Consider the following 10,265-nt stretch of genomic DNA (forward strand, 5'->3'; position numbering starts at 1 on the left):
GCAGAGAGGGTACTGAGAACTCCCCATGCTGCCTGTGCTGTTTGTCAGGGCACCACTGGGCTGTGGAGCACAGGGCCCCTTGTCACAGCTGTAGGAGATCCACGCTTTGCTCATCTGCAGAGTGAAACAATCGCTCTTGTTTGTTCTGGCTGCAGCTTGACCCTGGTACAGCTATGAAGGCACTTAGACAATTTACTTGCATTTACCCATCCTAGCTACATTTTCCACTTCTGTTTCTAGACATGTATCTTAGCTCACAAAGTTATAAATCAAATGGAGCTGTGTTTAAGTTGCTCACTGAGGAGTGGTGTCATTTTGATCTGGCAGTCATGGCAAGTGCAGGAAGTCAGTGTAAAGGAACAGAATTCCTTGTCTAACTCTCTTGCCTTCTAGCAAATATCTGAAGGTAGCACTGCATTGTTGTCCTTTTTTTCAATTTAATTTATACCTGCAAAAGAGACTTCTCTATAGTTTTGCCATTATGGAAATAGTGTATACAAGTATTTGATTTTGACATATTATGATGTGATATGTGAAGTTTTTCTGTATTTTTTTTTCTAGGCTTGCTCCCAACATAATCTCTCCACTTGTCAGCCCCCTGAAAGCTTTAGTTCCACCCTCCCTCTTGCAGAAACACGGCTCTCCATCATCCCACAGCCAGTCACCCAACGGGCAGCAGTTTTCTGGGATACCAAATACACCGTACACCCCATTTCCCAACCAGTCTGTACAGCAGGGATCTCAAGGTAACTCTTCCCTCTTTTTGTTTTTTGCAGCTTTTCTAATTTCTAGCTGTAGAGAAAGGATTTATTTTGCTTTTTCATATTTGGCTAATACTGTCAGTGGGAACTCCAGTTTTTAAATTGGATTGATGTACATACAGATGGAAATTTTAAGACAGGTCCATGCTGTGATATGTCATCATAATGGGGAAAGCTGTCCCAACAGCAGATTTATTGCATTTATTCAGGTCCTTCAGTAGAAGGCTGCTGGCCATGCACCTCCCCTGACTGGTCATCCAGCCTGGAGTGACCCTGCAAGAGCCATCCAGTCCCAAAATACATGGGCTGAGGCACACCTTGGCAGTGTCCTGCTGCATCCACTCATAGTGATGCACAAGACATGGAATTAGACAAAGAAAGCAAACATTTTTTCATTTATTATTTGGAAGTTTGGCTTGTTTACGTTATATAGTAACGTGTAAATGCACTCTGTACAACTGTAGAGTGCCTGTGGGATTTGAAAACAGGAATGGGAGCAGTAAGCAGCTGTCCCACAGCTTAATTTAAAACATTTTTTGTTCTAAATTACTCAGCCTTTTTAATTGCAAGCTTACATACCTATTCTGAAGTTCTGCTGTGGGAACTAATTAATGTTCCTGACATTTTTGAGGCACAAATTAGCAAGAGATATTATTATCACAGATTCTTCCAGTAACAGGAGCTTGCATATTTCAGAAAACTGTTATGCAATCCAGATGGTGAGCTGCTAAAATGTGGTAAATATTCCCAATAAAGAAGTGTGCAGGACATCTGTCTGCTTGCAAGAGCCTGAGCACAAACCCGTGAGCAGCTCCCAGCTGGGATGGGGTTGGGTATCCCAGCAGTTCCCTCTGCCCCTCATTCTCTGAGCAGTGTTTTTGCTCCTTGGTTGGAAAGGCTTAGTCTGAAAAGTTAAAGCATATTATATTTAATGATTTGTGCTGAAGGAAAAACTAACTCAACCTGATGCTCAACAGATTATTCAATTTAAAAAGATTAACTCTGTAAGGGAGAAGTGGCAGATTTATGATAGCATATAATGATATATGATTATGTTGCTATAATGAGCTAAATAACTACAAGCCACAAGAGGAAAGTTTAGCAGCTCATTACTACGGCAGAAACAAATGCATAGACAGAACAAGTTTTGAACCACTTAAATAAATTGACTTTATTCCTTAAGAAAACCACATTTCCTTTTGAATGAATTGTTGCTTTCTAAGTGTTATGTCATGTGGTTTTGAAAAAGCAATAATTTTCCACTTTGGCCAAATGTTGAAGTATTATTATAAATTAATTATGGAAATGGTCATTCCAAAATCAGTTTTGATTAGCAGCCTTTGAAACCAATTATCTGTAACCTGTACTTAGCTGTACTTACTCTACTTTTTCTTTTTTTTGCCTCTCAGTTCATTAATAGCACATTTTCTAATGGAATCTGTAATAATTTGGGGGTTTTGAATTTTTGCCAAAAAAAAGGTACACCACATAAACTTAGTGTAGAACCAGGCATCTGTACAGAAGCACATAAACAGTGTGTTTGTGTGGAATTGTGGAATTTTTAGGAGATGGCAGCTTCATCAGGCTGGTAGCAGAAATATTGATAATGAAAGAACAAGCTGACATTATTTATATGTTTTAACCTAGCTGTAGTAAGATCACATGGAAATCATTACATGCTGAAAGAATTTGGCAGGCAATGGAATCCTGTAGTTATTTATACCTGACATGATTTCTTGTCAGAAATTTTATGGAATTTGAAAAACTGAGATTTATTTGCAAATACATGTAAATGACATGACATAACAAGATGGCATTTAATAGCCATATTCCAATTATTTGCTCATTACATCATTCGTTTTAAAGCTGCTTGAAGTTTTCTAGGCTGTGCCTTAGAGAAGCAGAGGCTGCCAGTGCACTGTGTGAAGTGGCTAAGTGCAGCTTTTCTGCCACAAATTATTTCAAAGCAAAATTTTAACTAAATGTTATGTTTGGAACTCAGTTTATTCCTTTATGAACTGTTATATTTCTACATCTACTGTACATAAAACATTTAACAGTGATCATTTAAACTGACAGGGCATTTAGTAAATTCTTCACTTGAAAATAACCTCAGAAAATTCTTGATTTAAATCAAAACTGAAGGAAAACCTGAAATCCATGTGGCAAAAAAAATATTGGTGAAACACTTATTGCCAGGTTGGTACTACAGATTTACACTCTAGAAGGAGCAGGGATGTCTGCACTGGACCAGCCTTCTTGCTTACTTTGTATTTTAACCCCTGAAGGGAATATTTTTTAAGAACTTGTAAAAAATGCTCTGTATTTAGTTTAATCAGTCATATGTGGTTGTTAACCCAGTGCTTGGTTATAGGATTTTAATCATACTTGAATTCCCCATATTTTCTCTGTGAAGCATTTAAAGAAATGTAAAGGAACCACAACTAAATGCAATGAAGCCAAAGGGTCAGAAATCCCATTTTTAGTGTGATGCTTTGTTGTATCTGACTTTTGTTCCTGCTGCATCCTTTCCCTTCCTCATTCCCTGTATTTTCTTTAGTTTCATACCTGCATTTATCCCACCTTGCAGGCAGGCAGGTTAGAACAGGGAAGATGGATGTCTCTGTATTTCTCTGTGAAGCACCTGGCAGAAATCAGGTCCTGGTGAAGTCAGCAGTGCAGTAGCACCGGGATTTTCCTACACCTCCCTCTCCACTGGGTGGTTCCAGGAACACTTTTCCCTTTGCCTTCTCAGACTATCTCACAGTGGTGTTGAGGGATAAGCACTGCAATCCAAAAGAGGATTTCATTGCTCATGGCAGTTCTTTTCCAGACTAATTCTGAGGCAGTTCTCTGCTTCAGGTATTTCCAGACAGTGTAACTTAAAACACTTCAAAGTAACGTTTCCCCACAGGTCTTGGGAAAACCCAGGGTCGGACTAGTTTCAATCCAGTTCTGTCATGCTTGGCTGCTCTCTGCTTTTCTAAGCCACTGTGCCAGCTCTGTAGATCATGAAGATTTTTAATTGATGTAACAAAGGCAAGCCTGGGAGCACAAGGGAAGGACAGAAGTTACAGGGACAGAAGTTACGGGGACAGAGAAAATACACGTCATGCCTTCCCTAGAAGTGATGTCTGTAGCAGACATTCTGGAAAAGGCTCATTTTTTTTTCTCTAGCAATGCATCTAAGTGTTCTCTGCAACCAGCTGAGCCTCCTTTGAAGACAAGTGTCTCTTTTTTCCACTGCTCATCTCAAAAGGATGTATTTTTAGAAGGCTTACAGCAAGGAGTTTGTTTTGTAAACAGAAAGGATAAGTATCAAAGCAAATCAATAACTCACTGTACCAAAAACCACATCAAAAGAGGGCTGTGCTACCTCTCATAAGAGCTCCTTGGTTCTTTGAGCCAGACCCTCCAGGCAGTAAATAGAGGTGGCTGGCTGTTTGTTCCAAGGAAGGACGTGCATCATTTAATGCTCAGCTTTCCACATTTTTGGGCTCCCTTTGCCATAGCAGCAAATAGGAGCAGCCTTGGTACAGAGTGTGTAGTGTCTTTATCTAAGAGTCATCCATTAGGACTTCACTAATCATGGACATCAACAGTTTAGGTATTTTCTAGTGGATCATACGTTCTCAAGAAATTAAGCATCTAATCCTTGCAGATTCTGCCAAAGCACACATTAAACTGGGAAGCTTCAGAGCAAATCTTTCACCACTCAATGAGTTGATTGCATTTCTACTCAAGAATTGCCTCACTTGGCCTTATTTATTGCTAACTTAGGAAATATGAAGTGACCAGACCCCGAGCTTTGCCTGGTATTGTCTGCTTGGTCAGACTTCTGTAGCAGAGGGAAAACACAGAGAAGTGTGGGAGATCTTACTGAAGAGGAGAGAGCGTGCACACTGCAGGAATTGTAAGGGTGTTCAGCCTCACAGTTCACCCCATATAGCCCCAGCTGCTCTGGGGACAGGCAGAGGGATTTAATTTCTGAACAAACAGACTGAAGAGCTGCACAGGCAGCCCAGCAGGGCGGGTCTCTGCTGTGAGTGGGGCCGAGCTGTCAGCTGGAGACAGGGAAACGTGGCTGTGACTGGGATTCACTGAACTGCCCCGAGCTTCTGCAGGAGTTCCTGAGGAAATGTTTCAGTCTCTGTAAGACCAAGGGAAGAAAGACAACAATTCCTTATTTTTTCTGGCAATTAGAGGAAAATCCTGAAGCACATTCTGCTAGACTTTAAGCTTAATTTGGTTGACTTCAGTTGCATTTAAGGGAAGGAGAATCATTTCAGAGAAGGCAGGAAAAGGGGTAGCTGATAGGAATGTGCACTTAGTGTGCATTTCACCCAAAATAAGGAAGAGCTTATTGAGGCAGGAGGAAAGAAGATAATTAAATCAGGCCATGGTTGGTTTAAATATTGTACTTTGAGATCATCCTTCTGGGAACAAATTACAATTTTTTAGGATGTTGGAACAACTTATAAATTGCAAAATCCCTTCCTCAGCAGTTCATTTGTCCTTTACTGTTAAATGTCTTCTTTTGTTGTCTACAACTCATTCACAACTTCTGATGGCAAAATCCAAACTGCTGGGTACTAATAATACAGTACTTAGGAAGAAAACTCCGGGATCTAAGAACTGCTGGGTATGTGAAGGATGAAAGTCAAACATGTCCCAAAAGCAGAATGACTGAGGCAAGCAGAGACCATACAGATCTATCTCAGCACTTTCCAGAAGCAGAAGAGCTTCTGGTTGAACTCAGTCTTCTCCTGACAACTATCTGGAGTCAGTCCTGCACTTCTAGGTCATTACCTGCACACTGTGGTCCCCTGTGTCCAGTGAAAGGGGTTTCATTTGAATCAAGAACAGTCTGGGAAAGAAGTTTGAGGAACCTGTGAAGGTGTTTTGGACAAACAGCGCTGCCTCCAGCAGTGCACTGGATGGCAGACTTAACTGAAAGCAAAGCAGTGCTATTTATTTATATATTGCATTATTGTATTTAAATTAACAGTGATGAATTACAGAGATATTCCCTTAGCAGCTGAGCATCCTGGACCTGATCCAGTGGAGGGGTCACTACTTTCCTTGGATCAAAGGGTGGTGCTGACTGCATTCAGCTGATCTATTGCTTGAAATGAATCCCATCCTTGAGATTTTTGCTTGATGGGGATCACAGTCCACAGCACCTTGTGGGACTGAGTCTGATGCAGCTCCTCTGTAACTGCACTTTATAGAACAGGACGATCATTTTTCCAGTTAAAACTGAGGAACTAAACCCCCAACAGAAATGAAATGCTGTGACAGAAGTGGAGGTAGTACCAGTGCAGGATTGAATTGTGTGCAATATCTGCTTTCAGGTTACCAAGGCAGCTTTCACTCCATACAAAACTGTTTCCACTACGGAGATTGCTACAGAACAATGGACCAGTCTGTCAGCAGTGATGTGCTCACAGGGGACTCCCATTGCTTCAATCCTCTGAGGCAGAATGGCTATCACATACTCAATGCACCTTTAGCTTCAACAGGTAATTTATTCCACCTATAAGGAATTAACCATATGATATTTGTAGCAGGAGGGGCAAAGAACACATTATATCTTCAATGTTATGACAAAAACATGTTTGTATAACAAATAGCCCTGAAATTAATTTTCATCTATAAAAACCCCAGAAGGAAAGTAAATTGTTTTTTCAAATCCTGCTGTATTTGACTGATAGACAAAGTCTCTTCTATTCTGCTGGATGCCATGGGCAACACCCACCTTCAGGAGAGCTGTCAAGGCACTGCCTGCATTTTTTTGTGTGGTCTGTTCATTGCACGTTTCAGGTGTGCTCAGGAAGGCTTTTATAATCAGGTCAAAGTTATAATGGCTGCATTACTATAGAACTTCAGTATTTTAGTATTCTTTTGTTTCTATCTTTAAAATTAAGAATTGACAGAATTGCTGAAATCAAACAAAACATGAATATTGTCAGAGCCATAAAACACAACCATTTGCTGCAATCTTTACTTACATATCACAAAGTTCTCTTCATGTCTGCACTCAGGAGGGCACCTCGGTTAAGGGCAATACTGAAAACATATGTTTAAGTGCTTTTTGAATTGGGGCCTGAGTCAGACCACAAAATTAGAGTTGACTTTCCTGTTTGTTTTGTATTAAAGGAGACTCTGTTCAGAGCAAGTGTGCACGCATTTGTCTGCTGTTCCATTCTGGGAAGTGCATGCATCAGTAACCAACACAAGGGAAACATTTAAGATGAAGTTTCAACTTCAACTTTGAATTCTTTAGTGTTACTCATAAGTTTGATATTACTAAAACATAGGGTTTTTTCATGTTAACATCAAATTTCAAGCTTAGATTGACAGCCTGCAATATTTAAAGAACAGACTAAATAAACTTTCCAAAAGAAATTGTAGCAGTAAAGAATAATACTGTGGCAAGACACCAACTTCAACAACAGTTGATTTTTCTGTCAGGGCCTAAACTATCATGAAATGTTTCTGTTTAGTATTTTTGTTTTTAGAGTGGTTATTGAGGCATGCAAATACTTAAAAGGCTGAAACATAAACATGTATGAAATATATATATCTCATCTCATCTTTTAGTGTGTAAAATAGAATCATTCAGGTTTGCAAGATTCTTCAAGGCTATGCATTAATTTTTTTCAGGCTTTTATAGCACCATTAATATTAAATGAGATCTCATCTCACAGGAATGCCCAGTGTGACTGGCAAACAGCTGTTCCATGAATCACATTAACAGTCAATAAATTTTTATTTTCTGTTCAGGACTTTGGATAGTTTACTCTATCTGGAATCTAATAATGATTTCTGGGCTGTATGCTTATCTTGGGTTTTATCCATCTGTGGTTCTGTATCCACCCTGTATACAGGCTCATCAAATAGAAGTTAACATAACATAAACACTCACAAAACTTATCAAAATACTGGTCACTCCACTTGGCCCGACACAGATAAACATGCTGAGGTCGTCCTCCAAAACCTCTGGACATTCACTGTGAGCCATATTTCTGCAGACAGCAGAATCTGACCTGCAAACCAACAGTAAATTAATAAGTCATAGGAAAATGCAGAAATGTAAGTAAGTAGAGAATTTGATCTCAAATAATAAAAACAGACCTAACAGTAAAATAGCCACAATGAAGTGGACAAGTTTTCTTGCAGCCAGGACTGGCTGTGTAGGATGTAGGATCTGTCCCTGGCTGCTGGTGTGGTGCCACTTAGCCCTGAGGCCCCTGTGGAGCCTGGGAATAGTTTGGCTCAGCCTCACCCAGGCACACCTGCCTGCAGAGGGAAAGGTGGAAAAGACAAGGGGAAGGCTATAGAGAAGGAATTGCCTCATTTTCCACCAAGGCCCAGAATAAGAGTCATTTCCCAATGGCTCCACAGACCCCTCTGTGGGGCAGAGAGTGGAGCCAGCTTCAAGCAGGAGGATCAGCCCTCCCCAGTGGAGACCCCACTCTGTGCAAGGGCTCAACTTTCTGTGTCAGGCACAGGCACTTGCTAAACTGCCTCTGGTTCCATGTGCTCCCTCAGCTGCTGCTGCTGCTCATTTGTGGTGGCTGGGCTCTGGGGTCCCTGGGGGCTCAATCCAAGGGCCAGAACATGGTGCTGAAATTCACACAGATGCTTTTCTAAAGACCCAACCCAAATGAGGTGGTATAAAGGAAACCAGAATATGTATAAAGGATGATGCTGAGGGGGTGAAACACAGCAGACGGGAAGTAAGGAGGAGCTGGACTGCAGTGAAATGATCAAGTGCATGTGGGCCTTGACTGGCCAGTTGCAAAAGCAGGCCATAGTGGGTCATAATAGGAAATTTTCATGTCCTTTGGGGGAGGCAGTAAATGCCATAGCATCTGGTTAAATGGCAGACCTGCTCCTTTCCACAGGGATGTGCAGCTCAGGAGGTTTGTAATAGCTGCGGAAATTTGGCATTATGAAAGAAGGACGGGAGTGGCTTTCTGGTAGCCTGGCAAGCAGGAACCAGCTTGGGCTGGTGGTCTCTGGTGGGCTGAGGTTCACAGCTCTTTCCATATGTCCTGTGAGCCTGACTGCCCCAGCCATGCTTCCTCAGACCTGCACTATTTGGAGAGCCAATAAATGTAGGATCCAGAGTTCTTTTGCGTCTTAAGAGCAGCTGGGAGACACATGGAATATTTTTTCAAAGTGCTCTTAAAAGGAAAAACCCAAACCAAGAGGACTGCATCACTTCTAGTGCACACTTAGTGGGATCATTGCCCACTCATTGTTTTGATGTCCTATTCAGATAGAATGGATCCCAAGAGAGCCGTGCTCTGATTCTTGCACTTCACTGGCAAGTGCACAGCTTTGCCCATAAATGAATGAGAGTACCAGCCATGATGACACAAACACCCACTGAAAACTGTGCCTCTCCTGGCAAGGCTTTGATGCTGAACACTACTGTCCTTCCATTAACACTGTGCTGTGTTGTCCTGTGGGCCCCCAGGCCCCAAGCTGTGCTTCCCTCCTCTCGTGCACCATGGCACTAACTCGTGTCCATGTCCTTGTCTCTCCTCCAGGCTATGAGGGGATTTCCGAGGCCCAGTGTGTATCTGAAGACATGGTCTCCAATGGAACAGATGAAAATGGATTCTTCCAGAACAGTGCCTTTGATCACTGCTTGAATCACATTCCTTCCATCTACACAGATACCTAAGAGCAGTGCTGGCCTTGTTTCCTTTATTATACCTATAACTGCGTATGTAATAACAAAGGTGTTGTTAAAGTACTTTTATTTAGTCTGTATCCCTATATGTGCTCATTTAAATGAACACCTCACATTTACCAAACCATTTTATACATGAATAGTCTGTACAAGATAATATTGGAACCTGTTCCTTTGCTGTGGCACTTTGAAATTCATGCTTTAAGGGAATGAGGAGCATTTCAAGCAGCTTGTTTTGTAAGTTCTCTCAGTAAAGTGTAAATGTAAGTTATATAATAAACTTGTAAAGAGGATGTTTTCCTTCTGGAAAGTATGCTTCAATTGGAGAATGTTGTTCCCTTTAATCAGTTTTCATTTAACTTGTTGGTTCGGTCTTCCCTTTTTTCTTTTTTTTTTTTTAACTAAAAGGATTTTTTTAATCAGAGACCTCATGTATATAAAGATCTACAATTGCTCAGCTGGTTTTGTATTTTCAGTTTTACAAGAAAGCATTAAAAACTGGAAACAAGTGTACTGTCATTTCTTAACACCATTGGGCCCCCTGATACTGCATTCTTAACATGCTGAGAGGGATTTTAACAAAGCAGTGACATCTCAGTCACTGTGACATTAAAACAGCCCACATGTATGTGAAGGAAACCAAGGGGCTTCCAGTGCAACAGGGTCCCCTGCAGTTGTTTGGTTTCCTGTCACTGTGGCTGCACTTACCAGCACAGTGAAGATTCCTGGGAGAGACATCCTGCACAGGGCCAGGTGCCCCCAGTGTGTGCCCAGCAGAGCTGTTTGAGCTGAGCTCC

General features: G+C 41.3%; 1 protein-coding gene across 3 annotated transcripts in view; it reads left to right on the forward strand.

Moving 5' to 3' along the window:
- Positions 1–9,985, forward strand: part of GLIS1 (GLIS family zinc finger 1) — a 179,371-nt gene extending 169,386 nt beyond the window's left edge. For 2 of the 3 annotated variants that reach the window (XM_030226823.2, XM_030226825.2), the window contains 3 exons: positions 562–746; positions 6,116–6,283; positions 9,323–9,984. In XM_030226823.2, coding sequence (XP_030082683.1) covers positions 562–746; positions 6,116–6,283; positions 9,323–9,459 — 490 coding nt within the window. In that variant the 3' untranslated portion in view covers positions 9,460–9,984. Of the gene's footprint in view, positions 1–561; positions 747–6,115; positions 6,284–9,322 lie in introns of all 3 variants that reach the window. The other variant, XM_030226824.2, reaches the window with a different exon arrangement.
- Positions 9,986–10,265: the final 280 nt, after the last annotated feature.

Source organism: Serinus canaria, chromosome 8 (genome assembly GCF_022539315.1).
Source record: "Serinus canaria isolate serCan28SL12 chromosome 8, serCan2020, whole genome shotgun sequence".
In the NCBI taxonomy this organism is placed as follows: domain Eukaryota; kingdom Metazoa; phylum Chordata; class Aves; order Passeriformes; family Fringillidae; genus Serinus; species Serinus canaria.